The sequence below is a fragment of the Lutjanus erythropterus genome, chromosome 20, assembly GCF_056507025.1.
Source record: "Lutjanus erythropterus isolate fLutEry1 chromosome 20, fLutEry1.hap2, whole genome shotgun sequence".
Taxonomy (NCBI): Eukaryota; Metazoa; Chordata; class Actinopteri; order Lutjaniformes; family Lutjanidae; genus Lutjanus; species Lutjanus erythropterus.
This window is the reverse complement of record NC_139336.1, coordinates 13,685,568-13,700,532: the sequence shown is the minus strand read 5'-3', so window position 1 is coordinate 13,700,532 and position 14,965 is coordinate 13,685,568. Positions and strand designations below refer to the sequence as shown.

At 40.1% G+C, this 14,965-nt stretch overlaps 1 protein-coding gene across 1 annotated transcript in view; it reads left to right on the top strand.

The window, feature by feature from the left end:
* The window catches only part of tnksa (tankyrase, TRF1-interacting ankyrin-related ADP-ribose polymerase a), a 112,799-nt gene extending 98,688 nt beyond the window's left edge, over positions 1-14,111 (top strand). Inside the window, exons 18-29 of the mRNA XM_084745898.1 lie at positions 578-687; positions 2,649-2,837; positions 3,401-3,481; positions 3,972-4,158; positions 4,276-4,355; positions 7,636-7,756; positions 8,780-8,877; positions 9,571-9,645; positions 9,862-9,967; positions 11,979-12,165; positions 12,933-13,089; positions 13,867-14,111. Of these exons, the coding sequence (XP_084602024.1) occupies positions 578-687; positions 2,649-2,837; positions 3,401-3,481; positions 3,972-4,158; positions 4,276-4,355; positions 7,636-7,756; positions 8,780-8,877; positions 9,571-9,645; positions 9,862-9,967; positions 11,979-12,165; positions 12,933-13,089; positions 13,867-13,953 (1,478 nt within the window). The 3' untranslated portion in view covers positions 13,954-14,111. The remainder of the gene's footprint in view (positions 1-577; positions 688-2,648; positions 2,838-3,400; positions 3,482-3,971; positions 4,159-4,275; positions 4,356-7,635; positions 7,757-8,779; positions 8,878-9,570; positions 9,646-9,861; positions 9,968-11,978; positions 12,166-12,932; positions 13,090-13,866) is intronic.
* Positions 14,112-14,965: the final 854 nt, after the last annotated feature.

Below are 14,965 nucleotides of genomic sequence, written 5' to 3'. Positions count from 1 at the left end.
AGCTTTGTGGAAAACAAGTTGTTTTGAATCTGGGATTGAACCGGTGTCGTCATGGTTGAAAGCCTCTGCTTGTCTCTCAAACTACTTTATGTTTTTCCAGCAGTGTTTCTGCTTATAATCCTCTTTTGGTGGGGAAAAACTGATTAGCCTTTGTCTTCTTCTATGCATTTTTAGACTCCGTATTTATAGAGACTTTCACTAGCCTCCGTACGATGATAAAGTATATCTTAATTAGAAAATGTTTTGTGGCATGACGGGCACTTTTAAAGTTAAGAAACTGCTGAAAAACACTTTGAAGGTCTGTGATTTTTCTGAGATCTGACCACTTAGACACACACCCACGCACCCTCTGCCTTCATGTACTTGCTTGTGAAAGGAAAAGATGATTATACGCTGTCACACCGCAGCTGATGTAGGCTGACATGTCTCTCTGTCTTTCTCTCTTTATTTCCTCCTCCTTCATTACCTGACTACATCTTTGTTTCTCCTCTTTCTTTCCATTTATCTCTCATCTGTCGTCTGTCCCTCTTTCTTGCTGTCTTTTTTACGACGCCCCCTGCTCCCCGCCACTCTCCAGCCGGCTATAACAACTTGGAGGTAGCAGAGTATCTGCTGGAACATGGAGCTGATGTGAATGCGCAGGACAAAGGAGGACTGATACCTTTACACAACGCGGCTTCATATGGGGTATGACACAAGCACACACACTTTTGCTTCACTCACACTGCAGCCTTGAGCTTCAACTGAAACAATCTGTCAATTTAGTTAATTACACGATCCATTCACAATAAGTCAACAACAATTTGGATAAACGACTAATTGTTTATTAATTTAGAAAGGTCAGATGCTGAACATTTACTGGTTCCAGCTGCTGAAATTGAGATTTGGTGCTTTTCTCTGTAAATTACAAATGAAATGGTATCATTTTAAATTGAAATGCCTTTGTGTTTTGGGACTATTTGGTAGATAAAACATTAAAAACACCACCTGGGAACATGTGAGGGCCACTCACTCTCACTTTTCTTAACCAGCTGATTGGGACCACAAGTCATCAACAGCTGCTAAGCTAAAAACAAGTCCTGCAGGTAGTCTGTTGCAGGCCACATTTTGGCCTCTGTCATGGCTCAAAAAGTGACACTGATAAAAAAAAATCATTTCATATTAAACCAGAGAATCTACAAATTCGCTATGTAGTATGTTATAATTCACTGAAATTAGGTATGATATTAGATGTGTAAATCCCAGTTTTGTTAGCTGCACTGCCATCTCGCTTGTGCTGTGCTGTGCTGTGTCCACTACTAAGCACATCAAAAAAAAAAAACACTGTAACTCGCTTAATTCTGAACTGATTTTCATGAAATTTGGCTTGTTACAAACCTGAAAGATTGATGATAGTGGTTACTTGTTGGAAATATTACAAAAAAAAAATTCAGTTCCTAAGGGGGATTTCTGAATAGCCACAACCTCAACTAGAACACAAGACTATACTATAAAAAAAAAAAACCTCATCTAAAACTTTCCAGATCTTTGCTGCCAGCTGTAGTGGTGTAGCAGTAGGTGACTGGTGGAGATGTTCACTCTACAGAGTGCACTCTTCTGGTTGTTTAGTTAATTTTAAAAGCACAAATGCCAAATACTCACTGATTCCAGATGCTGAAATGAAGAATGTGCTTTTCTCTGAAAATTATAGTTGGACTTTTATTTTAAATTGAACACCTTTGAATTTTGGGACTGTTTGACAAAACAAGCAATTTGTCCAAAAAAAACACTTGGGAACATGCTGATTATGCCTCATTTGTCTTAGGTGGCTCTCATGATGTTCGCTAACTGTTCACATTTCTAAATTCTTATTTTAGACTCTAAATCTATATCACATGTGGAATTCATGCATCTGCATCTGGATTTATAGCTTACATCTTTGTGCTGATGGAAACTGAAAAACTGCAGCTTACGTCTGTTTACAGCCCAGATAAAGCCTGCAGATACTTAACATTCTGATTCTGATATGGGACAAAAATTTTACCCATTAAAATTGTTATTATAATCATTATTTTTACACTTAGGTTCTCTGAAGAAGTGCATGCATGCAGTTTTTCCTTCATCTGGATTCACTGGTGGTGTCTCAGTCACATTTTCCTTATAACTCAACAGCAGTCTGCTACTGAAAGAGTCATGAAACACATGTTTGAATGAAAATTTGATGAGCTCTGCGTTTTTGAGACACACACACACATACACACACTTTAGCTTCCCCCACTGGTACTCAGGAACAAGCTACATTGTGTTTGACGCTAAGATGAGAGCTGGAGACAGACGACCAGGGAAAAGAACAGGAAAAGAAGGAAAGGAAGGACCGACGGGAAAACAAGAATCATGAGGGAGTTAATAATTCACACAATTGCTGTTCCAGAGACTCCCACGTATTGCATTTTCTCTGATCATGATTTTTATAGCACTCATTCACCAGACTTCACACATTTGCTTTTGTGAAATGTTTTCATTGCTGTTGTCTCTTTTCCTCCTCTCACCACCTCCTCCTGTCCTCCTCCTCTTCCTTCTGCTCACATTTCTAATCTCTCCTCTTTGCTTATGTCTATCATCACCACCTACTTCCTCCTCCTCACCTCTACCTCCTCTCCTTTGTCTAGCATGTGGACATAGCTGCTCTGCTGATCAAGTACAACACGTGCGTCAACGCCACAGACAAGTGGGCGTTTACACCCCTCCATGAAGCGGCGCAGAAGGGGCGGACTCAGCTCTGCGCTCTGCTGTTGGCTCATGGAGCTGATCCCACCATGAAGAACCAGGAGGGACAAACGCCGCTGGACTTGGCGACAGTGCGAAAAGCTTTCTTAGAAATGTTTCATAGTATTCATCCACAACACATGTTTTGAGTCAGCACATGCTAATATCATTAGCTCAGACTGATGTTTGGCTTTGTCACTGGTATTTATTCAGACAGTGGAGCTCATGAACAAAGTTTGCAGAGATTTAGAAAGAACAAGTAGCTTCCAAACTCCAGGCACCCTTATAAGACTTCCAGTAGTTTCTTGTTTGACTGTAGGCGCCATAGTTTGAGAGAACCCAACGTTCCTGCAGCTTCTTGCTTTACATTAGCCCACAAATCTCACATTAGAGACTTGATGAGATTTGTGTACTTGTTGACTCTGAAAAATATAGTTATTTAATACAGAAGATGCAGTCAATACTTTCCAATCAGTTAATTTGTTGACCATCAAACTGAGGCTCAACTTCTATTCATCCACTTAAGAAAAAAACACTGGTTATTTGAGCTCCCAACTTGAGTGTGCAAAAATAGAGTTTGGAAAAATACAAGCAAACATGGAGTTCATAAACCATATGTCTGTCTACATCTTGTCATTCTGTCTGTATCTTGCAGGCTGATGACATCAGAGCACTGCTGATTGACGCCATGCCGCCAGATGCCCTGCCAAGCTGTTTAAAACCCCAGGCAACTGTGGTGAGTGTCCACACACATGCTTACAAGTACGGACAGCGAGACCTCAGATGAAACATAGTGCTGCAGAGGCCGTATTTGCTGTAAGAAGAAACAGCTAGCATACTGTATGTGGAAACTAGAAAAGGCTCAATTCAGTTTGAGCTGAAGGCAGTTGAAGTATCATTGCTGATTGGATTTGAAATTTCAGCTTCAGTTTAGTTTCAAGTTGAAGCTCTCTAGGCAGTTGTCAGTTTACATGTAGGCACTAAAAGCCTTTGAACTGTCAGCTGAAGTGTAAGAGATGAAAGCAGCTGAAATGTCACTCGAAAAGTTAGAAATAAATGTTGAAATGTCAGTGGAACAGTAAACAGTGAAGCAGTTTATATTTCAGTTGAAGTGGTAGAGAAGTGCATGTACTTTAAAAAGTGTCAGTCAGTTTGAAATGTCAAGTTTAGCCATAAAATTTGATTCACCGGACATTCAAACCAAACCTCCTCTCCTCCACTCGCAGGTGAGCGCAACTGTGGTAACTACAGGTGCGTCAGGGGGTGTGGTCATCTCTCCTTCTCCATCGCCGTCCTGTCTGTCTGCAGCCAGCAGCATAGACAATCTGACCACACCCCTCAGTGACATAACAGTGGGTGGGGCCACTGGACCAGCAGATGGCGCATCTGGGTCTGACAGAAAGGAAGGAGAAAGTACGTAGAGACACATCAGTTGTATCTCAGATTTTCCTGCACAGTAGGTGCCGTAGCCGTTGTGATGTACAGATGTGTAACAGCTAGGACTGTGCTGACATCACGGTGTCTCTGCAGCTCTGCTCGACATGACCATCAACCAGTTCTTGAAGAGTCTGGGGCTGGAACACCTCCGAGACATCTTCCAGCGGGAACAGGTACTCACACATTTTTTTTAATGTGTCTGGGAGAAGACGAAAGTGAGAGGAGACAGAAAAATGTGTGAAGAACTGCAGAGGCACATACAGTACTGAAGGTACAAGGGGGGTAAAGAGAGAGAAAGTTTGAAAGACAGAAAAGGAAAAAAAAACTTCAGCTTATGAGTGAAATATTTTTAGGTTATATTTTTAATGTACATTTCCAACTTTGCAGTTATTTTTTTAACCCTGTGGTTTATTTCTCTGAGGGTTATATACTGATTCAGTTTTGGTTTAAACTAATGTATTTAATCAATTTACTTTCACCTCTTGTTCAGTTTTCCGTCAGTTTTATCCACAATAGTGGAGTTGCTTTGGGGATGGTAATCTCATGTTGTTTGTCCACTGCTTTGGTGTGGACTGAAATACATTAACGACAGATGCATGGCCATAAAAATTTGCTCAGACACCCATGTCCCCCTTAGGATGAATTGTAATAACTTTGATGATCCCTGAACTTTTTATCTAGTGCCATCAAATTTTTAATTTATCCAACACTTTTATGGCCAGTTTTATGGCTAAATACCTGCAAAATTACTGACATTCCCCTCAGCCTCAACTGTAATTCGCTAATTAGCAAATTTAAGCATGCCAACAAGATAATGTAAGATAGCGATCATGTTGAGCGTCACACCTGCTGAACACATGTCAGCAATGAGTCTGTTCAGACCTGGTATGAACATGCGTCTTGTGTGATCTGATCGCAAGTGGACAGCTGAGCTCGTGAGTTCACCCCTGGCATTACAGTAAAGTTCACAAACATCTGCTGCAGGTTAGAAAGCTCCTGCGTAATTTGCATTACAATTAAACAAATGATGTACTTACAGGACGTCAGTTAAGGAAGCGGTCTTTCGGTGTAGTCTAGGCTACATTGCATTCACTTTCACCCATGCGATTAGATCTCAAACGCATGCCGTATGGTGTTCACGCCTGTACTCATAGCTCTGCACTTGTGATTGGATCACCCAGGATGCACAGTAATATCAGGTCTGAACAGGACCATTGTCATTGTGACATGTTAACGTGTTGGTCTTGGCGGTAAAAACAGTACCTTGCCCAAGTACAGCCTCACAGAGAGGCTGACTGACTGCAGATTCTTATTCTCAGTTTTGCTCTTTTGTAAATATTAATGCACAAAAAAAGAACAATAGCAAGAGACAGAAAAAAGACGCAGATGGACGGAAGAGAGGCTTGAGGAGAGAGACGTGGAGAAAAATCGAAGGACAGAGGGAGACAATCAGACAGATGGGGTGACGGAAAGAGGAGAAAACAGACAGGGAGACGGACAGAAATAGAAAGTGAGATTGAAAGGTGACAGCGGGCAAAAGGCTAGGCATAGAAGGCACTGTGTGAGCAATACAGAGGATTTGTGCGTGTGTGTGCGTTACATTTATTCTTGGCCCTCCTTAAGGGAAACAAGCTGTCATTAATATTCAGATGAAGAGTGAGATGGAGGTCAGCTGGGTGTTGGCAGAAAAGTCCATTTTTATTTCAGATGAACATAAAGAAGGACTCAGAGTTAGAAGAAAGAAATATACAGTGCTTCAACTGATAGTTGGTCATTATAAAACCATACATTTACTCATTATGTAGAGAATACACTATTTTGCTGAAAGTAAAACCAAATAACACAACTCATTTTAGTTGTGGTGACTAATAACTTGTATCAGCTGTGTGGATTTTTTCTCTCTGCAAAGTCTCACTACTTACTTGTTTGTTGATGTAGATGAGGATTAGTAGAAAACCTTTGTCAACATGAAGTTTGATTCAGTTTCTGCAAATATATCGGGACTGGTCCTAGCTAAATCACATTGGTGCTGTAGTGGTCATATTGATCTTATTACATTTAATGAAATCTTTATGACAACTCCAAATGGTACTATTCTACTTTACTCAGGATGTTATTCATGACACTGTCCCAAAAGAATTTGACAGTGTAATAAGCTTGATTACGTCATTATGACAAGTGGAAAATGCACCACTTTACCCGAGGTCAAAGAAAATTTTCATAACGCACTTATAATACTCTTATGATGGCCATTGTCAAACAACCACATATGACAGTGTGTAATGTTAAACCATAAAGCGAAACTATTTCTTTAAGCTTGATAAAGTTGTCATAACAAAGACATTTACAGGTTATTTTGTCTTGATTAATGTCAAGTTGTCATAACAAAGACATCTCAACAGAGGCAACTTTGCAGTAAAAATGATATAATTGACCAAATGACCAACAATCATAAAGAGTCATAAAGACTCCCCTGTGTTCATGACAGGTGTTTTGACATGGTTATGACAGTGTAATGACTGTCTTATGCACACCCCTTCAAATGAAGAGTTACCAACAAAATGCAATAATTTTGCAAGGAATTAGTAGAAGTTGGAGTTGGATTTTCTAGATGGCTGATTGCTCTGATGCTGCTTTTTCACCACTGTGATCAGATTGTAAGATGGCAGCTTGAAGCATCAGTCAGTGGCTGAATTGTAACTTTTATTGGTTTTCGTTGATTACATCAAACTGGGTGTTACACAAACTGTCTTGCTCTGTTGGAGAGATCATACAATACAGGCTTCTACAGAAGTGTTTAATCTCTTTGCTGTAATTTCTGAAATGAAATCTAACTTTTGGTTTCAAACATATTTCCAGTTTGTGTTTTGGCTCGTTCTGCCTGCCGCCTGTCTCATTTAACTCCCAGCAGAGTATTTAGGCTAAGATGATTATAGCAATGATCACAGCAACACGGAGGAAAGTAGGTAAAGGTTAGCATTTGAAAAGCTGAGTTATCTCAGCCTCCAGCATGAGTTTCATCTCTGCTCTCCCCGAACAAACTCACAAAACTTCACCACCACCAATTTGCATATGAATGGCTTGATTACTGCCATTTATTCATTGACCTTTTCTTCATGCTCCTGCCGTCTTTCTCTCATGAATATTTGTCAGATCTATTGTCTCTGCAATATGTTTTAGATCATTGAACTCTGTATTGATCTTCACAGTTTTGATGATCTGCTGTTGGCCTGACCTTCTGTTGTCACCAAAAACTTTTTTTTAGTTTGTCTAGATCTCCACAGTTAAATACAATAAAACAGCATTTGATTTAGTTGACGGATTTATATTGAGAAGTATAGTTAGAAAAGTTACTGCACATTATGATTATAAAATGTTATTTTCTTAGCAATTCTTTTTATTTTAGCAGCAGCCACAGCAGTAAGCAAAACTTTTTTTGTTGTTTCTTGGCAGATTTCGCTGGATGTGTTAGCAGACATGGGTCACGAGGAGCTGAAAGAGATCGGCATCAACGCTTACGGTCACAGACATAAACTCATCAAGGGCATTGAGAGGCTGCTGGGAGGCCAGCAAGGTCAGAAAAGACACATATACACACACGTTACACAACTGTTTCCAGAAAAAACCTCTATATATAAGATTAGTCAGTGTCAACATGTTTGTCTTAAAATGTACTTGATGAGCTATATTGAACTTTTTTCGGGCTAAAGCTGAACTTATATAAGATGAACTGTACTGAAATTAATATTTAAAGGGCAGTTCAGTATTTTCAAACTCCTGTTTTTACATATTTTTGGGATCTGAATGACTTAGAGGTACAAAATGTTTTACAATGGTCCAGTAGAAAAGCAGGCAGCAATAACTGCCAAACAAATACTAGGTAATTTAAGTACATATATCCTAATTAAGTGCAAATTAGATACCTTTATTTAATACATTAAAGGTTTTACAGAGAAACAGTTATTTTAGAAATTGTCCTAAATTATTACAGTCCTTAAATAAAGGGATAGTACTGAGAATTCTACATAACATAAGCTTTAAGATTACTGTTCACATTTTCCTCAGTCAAAAGTACTTCTACTAAAAGTGCTTGTTTTTTCCTCTGACAAGTGTCTGACAACATTATGGGATGGATCATTACAGAGAAAAACATTTTTTATAGTAAGATCCTTTATATTTAACCAGAAACGGCCGTTATATCACTCTATTCAAAGCCCCCACACTCCACTGATAAAGACAGTAATTGTACCTTGCTAGTTTGTTCGTGTTTGTGTGTGACTGTGGTGTTTTAAAGGGTTTGATTTGATTTTATGTAACGTATAACATTACATCTATTCTATATCTGTCTATTATATATGTGAATATCTGTCATTTATGATGTGAAGGAACTGATTATTTTCCCATGAAGCTGAAGTCTTAACATGCTTCTGTAACTAATCTATCGGACACACAGAGGTGATTTTACTTTGATCAGAATAAATGTTTTTATAAATGATTATTTGACATGTAGTCCAGATGCCTGAAGGGTCAGTGTCATCCTTTATTCTTTGTTTGAATCATCGTGTCCCTGATCAGCTCTCAAAATGTGTGTTTGTAGGTGGAAACCCATACCTGACATTCCACTGCTCCAGCCAGGGCACCGTGCTGATTGACCTGGCACCGGACGACAAGGAGTTCCAGTCAGTAGAGGAGGAAGTATGTAAACACACTGAAACACTGACACTCACTTACAGGCCGATTGTGGTTATTTTGTCACCTCACAACCTCCATGACTTGATAGCAGTTTGAGCAAAGTATTTATGATTTCTCAGGTGGGTTTTTAATATTAAATTTGAGCATGTCCGTCATTAGTCATCTCAGCCATCTGGTAAAGGACGTAACACTCTGTACAAGAGACTCCATAACAGTGTAACAGCTCCACTGACTATATTTCTCTTGTAAATGAACACAGTAATTCAAAGAGACAGCAGATATCAGTCTGAATGGGTTTAAAATTAATGAGGATCTGTCAGATGTTAACAGGTAATTTAAACTGTAATTCTTACTTGAGAACCTGAAAAATGACGAGCGTTTGGTCTCTCTAGACTGTTTTTAGGTTTGAATTATTAATCAAGGTGGACACTGGATGTCACTTGAACGTTTTTTTTCTGAATGCGAAAACACGTCTGGGCTGCTGAGGTTTAAAAAATGACTCATCACTGGGTTTCTTAATGCTAACGGCGTTGAGAGAGCTGTATGAATCACACCTTATGTTGTTCACCTTCACATGATATATGGAAAGTGCAGTCCATTAGCATGTTTTAATCCCACACATTTCTCATTTTAAGCTTAAAAAATATGCATATGTGGTCATTTTGATTGTCTTCTATCTGTTTATTTCCTCCTCAGTTGCAGAGCACCATCAGAGAGCATCGTGATGGAGGCAACGCAGGTGGAGTCTTCAGCCGATACAACATTATTAAGGTGTGAACTCAGCGCACGCACACATTCACACACACACAGACCAGTTTTCTCTCTCTATGATCACAAAAAAGGAACTTAAACTTAATTTGGTGGCTTGTTTGTCTTTTGCAAATAGATGTTAATTTGTAATCCACAGCATAAGTGACCCTTTTCTTTACTTTTCTCTCTTTATTTGACTCTTCATCTGTCCCTCTGTTCCTGCCTATGACTCTACAGATTCAGAAGGTGGTGAATAAGAAGCTGCGGGAGAGATACGCACACAGACAAAAGGAAATTGCAGACGAGAATCACAACCACCACAACGAGCGAATGCTCTTCCACGGTAATTTACCACGTTGCATAGTTCAGCAGGCTTCCTCATCATGTGTATATTTTAAATGTTTCAACAGTTCTTGTTTCTTTACTGACATTTTTTGTGACCTTTGATTATTTTGTCCCTTGTTCATTACTTTTCTGCTACTTCTCTATTTATTTCTAATTTGTGTGTTGATGATCTGTTGAGGCAGGTCAGCTTGTCACAGGTCTCCTGTGTCTCTGTTGTCCAACCGCAGCCTCATCTCCACATGACTATTCAAAGCATCATAATGGTGAAGCTACAGAAAGAGTAATGTTAACATTATGGCTTTTAAATTTTGCTGGCAGCTAATATTTACAGACTAATTTAACAGCGCACAGTGCAGCGGTCTGAAGTCAGTAGTGTTACATCAGAGAACCGCGCTGACACTGAGCTGACAAAGAGCAGTAAGTGCGTCTGTTGTGTTGTGTTAATGCTAATATGTTTAATAACGTACACACAGTATGCTGTGCTTCAAGACAACTCCTCCTGCTTTCTGCTGTGATGTTAATATTCAAGATAACGGTGTGCATTTTATTAGTCATGCTCTTAGCCTGAGGAAGAAACAGGAAAGTAGTCGTCCACAGGGACAAAAGACACACTGCTTGTATTTCATAACTGACTGGTATGTTTCAGCCACATATGGTGTTCTTCATTTCAAAGTGAAGAAGTGAACACACCTGAATTTATTAGGTGATTAATGGTGAAACCTCACACTCCTCCTCTCCTAATAAGCCTATATGTGTCGTCTGATATGAGTACTACTTGGTATATTTGTCAAATATAATACAGGAGACAACAAGCAAAGATTCTCAGTAGATAGGTGCCAAAGATGTTCTGGCCAGTTTTAATCACCTGCTGCAGAGTCCTTCTGGCCTGGGCCAAGCACATCCCATGATGCCAGTTTGTGATGTTTCCAGTCAGGATGTTTTCACTTGCTCTTCTGTAGTTAACAGGCGCTTGGCACCGGAATTTTGCCTTCTTAGATTTCCTTTAAAAATACGGCCATTTCTTTACCGGGATGAAAATATGACGTTTCCATGACAGTATCTCAGTGCTGCAGATTCCTAGGAAACTAAAAAACTGGCTCTTTGTTTGTAAAAATACACCAAAATCTGGTTGTTCCCAAGTTGAAGCTGCATGTCAGGAGACTAACTAGAGCCCGGTGACAGTTTTCAACATTGCTGCCATGCCGTTTTGATCACATCATCTCCCCTGTAGTTTCAGTCACTTCCTCTTAGTCGACAGAAGTAAAACGCAGCCTGGTCTCCTGCATCAAGGTTCAACCAGTCACTTGCTCCCAGATGAACTCCACTTTGTATTGCAATGTTTTCACTCTTGCAGCCTGACCGTAAGCCTGAACGAACCTCATTAATCTTCCATGTCCCCTTTTAACCACAGGGCTCAGTCAGTCAGGACACAACCCTCAGGACTGCAGTTGAGTTCAGTTTGAACACTGAAGAGTAGAAAAACCCAGGAAGTCGTCTGGTTTCTGCAGTGCTTGAAACACTGTGCCTGGCACCAGCAATCGTACCATGTTCAAAGTCTCTTAGATCATGGATTTCCCAGGATAACACTTAGTCAAACAGTATCTGGATCTCTCTACCTTGTCTGCATTCTTTATCCTTTGGTGCCTTATTTATTTGTGCCTTGCTGTCTGGATGTCTGGAGGAGAGAAGTGTTTATAAAAGGGGATGTATACTAATTACAGCGGATGGTGAATGTCGCCTAAACATCAGAGACACTGTGTTTTTATAACTCTCTCAGTTATTATCGTTAGCTAGTTGCTTTTGGGGATTCTGTCTGTGGAGGCTCCAGAAAAGGATGTAATACTTCATGTTTTAAAGCCAAAACAAACAACCAAGTGTTTTGAGGTTTTCCAGGTTCTCCTCAAGGAGACATGTCCATACAGTTTCCCCTGTCCCCACACTGGAGGTCTCCAGGTGTAGTTTTTGCAGCTGTGTCTTTTCAAAATTTTTTTTACCGTTTCTCCTGCCAGGTTCTCCCTTCATCAATGCCATCATACACAAGGGCTTTGACGAGCGACACGCCTACATCGGCGGCATGTTCGGTGCCGGGATCTATTTTGCCGAGAACTCCTCCAAAAGCAACCAGTACGTGTACGGGATTGGCGGGGGCACGGGGTGTCCCACTCACAAAGACCGCTCCTGCTACGTGTGCCACAGGTGAGACATGTTATTACTTTAGATAAAAAGTGTTTTCTCTGCCTTGACCTACTAGTTAGTATTTGTGTGCTAATTCTAACCAGGCTTTGATTGTATAATTCAATCACACTGCTGTAGTGACAATTTAGTCAAAGGTGCTGCTATGTATATGTGGTCCTTTTGATTTTTAGATATGCTTTTGATGGACACTATGATCATAAGTCAGCTTCACAAACACCTTAAGCTGAGGTTTCAGTGACAGTGGCTATATTTATATAGCGCTCTTATCCAAAGTGCTATACAAATTTTCTGCCACTTAGGGTTATTGATGCACCATTTCACTCTGTGTCCAAAATTCAGTGAAATCCAATACAATCCATTAGCCTAAACTATCGCTCAAATGCTTAACTAAGCTCTGAGCGACATGCCATAAAGAGAGACGTGTCGCAGTAACACCAGTGAGCAAGTTGTTGTGAATGGTAACTAGAACATGAGTGAGACCTGCCAGCAGTGCTGCCATCATGTCAGCTTTGTGGAGTTATTTTAAGCCGAAGGAAGAAAAAAGCAAAGCAATCAAGTGCAATTATGCAGTATTTAAATTTCATTTTAAATGTCTGAATGGTGCTGACCAATCAAAAATGCTGCTAAAATGTAGTATGGAAGAGAAAGAATAGAAATTAGATAAACTTTTATCAAATTGAATCTCTGTTGTGTTATAGCAGAAAGCAATGCAGAGGAGAAAAATTGAATTTAGTGTAACATGTTATTACTCTGTTTGCAAATTTCAGGCAGATGTTGTTCTGCAGAGTGACACTGGGTAAGTCGTTTCTTCAGTTCAGTGCGATGAAAATGGCCCACGCCCCCCCTGGACACCACTCTGTTATAGGACGACCCAGCGTCAATGGGCTGGCATACGCAGAGTACGTCATCTACAGAGGGGAGCAGGTAGGTACACAAAGACACTCTTTAATTACCATAAGCTGTCTGTTCATGCATGTACCTTTTTTTCTTTTTTTTTTCTTTACATAATTTTATAAAAATGGATTTATGAAGAGATACAATGGATAAAAACAGAAGATCATTTCAAATACATTACTTAATCCAGCATTCTCATACTGTATGGACACATTTTTATTGAGTCACCAATTGGCAGAACAAAATGCATATTATATTTCCTGAAATACTGATGGGCAGTGATAGACGATAGACATTAAGAAGCTCTCAGTGAAGTTGAGACTTTCAGCATTCAGCAGACGAGACAAGAAGCCTAAAGCACAGTAGCAAAATACATCTGGACCTGCTCTTGTTTGCTCTATTAAAGTTACTGCATCACACTGTTAATACAAGCTCAACACTTCCTGTATCCATTAAAAGCCCTCTAGTGTTTCAGTCGACAGTACAAGTTCATAATGAGGTGGTGAGAAATTTAACATTACACTTAGCAAATGTATTATCGCTGTGATGTCCTTTTAATAATGAAGTTAATACATTTCATATATATTTTAAATTTGTGGTTTGCTGTGTTCTTTGTCTTTAGTTTGTAATGTATGTTGTTATGGTGATTTATGATGTATTTTTGTAAGTTTGGATCGCAGGGGGACTTTTCTCTTTTGGGTCTCAAACTGAAAACGTTTAAGAACCCTGATTTAAATGATCAATTGAATATCAGCACTTAAATAAGCCTGTTATTTAATTTTACTTCGATGTGTTCTTTGTCCTCAGGCGTACCCAGAATACTTGATCACCTACCAGATTGTGAAGCCAGAGAGTCCGGCCGCACCTGCCGCCACCTCCGAGCAGAAGTCCTAAAACGCAATCACAGCTGGACCTGCAGAAGGCCAGGCTGCAGTGGACTAGAGGCGCTCTGTGAGAGGGCTACAACTGAACTAGAAGGTGTTTCAAACCTCAGACCCTAAATTAAGACCCCCCAGAACTGAACTCAAGGTGGGCGAGGCGAAGCGTCGTTCAGGCAGGAGTTCAGGCAGATCCTCAGAAACAAGACGCAGACGTGTCTGAACGGAAGAAGAAGGGGAGGATGAGGAGGAGGCAGCGTCTTTGAGTTTTTGGGGGACGATACATGCTCAGTGCAAAGCAGCAGACAGGAAAAATCCATCAGATTCTTTAATTAATTGGATCTAAGTTAGCAGGAGAAAAAGAAAATGGTTTGATCAACACTTCTCAAAGTGTAGCAGTAAGCTAATTTTTAAATTTGCAGACCTCTGGCTTGAGCCTAAAAACAATTAAGGAAGTAATTAGAAGAGGACACAGACCAAAGCAAAACAAACATCCCTGATTTTGCACCTTTGCATTGCTTGTGTACTTCTACCCCCAGTTTTAAATGTGTTGTTTTGATATTGTGTCCTCTTTTGGCTTCGTGCATCATCCGTAGCAACAAAACAACACCCCGGGGCCACTTCCAGAAGCAGCGATTGTCGTGCTGAGAGAACAGAAATCCAGTTACAGCTTGTCACATTTCTCACCAATGAGGATCGTGTAAACAAGACGCGGCTCTCTCTCCACGTTCTCTCATGTCTCTTCTGCTGTGAGCAAAGAAGAACTGATGAAACACGCGTGAGCAGGGAAGAAGTGAAACACATAACAGCAGACAAATACCCAGAAGTCAATAAGCAGAAAGCAAACAGGAGACCACAATCCACTGCTGTTGCTACCAGTGCCAGCTGCAGACTTTCCCACTACAGTCCATACTGGGACCATCTTCAACATTCACAGTCAGAAGAGAGCTGCTGCCAGCAAAACTTCAAACGCATACAGCTAAGAGAAACATGGACATCAAAGTTTTTCTTTTTACTAGGCCAGTACG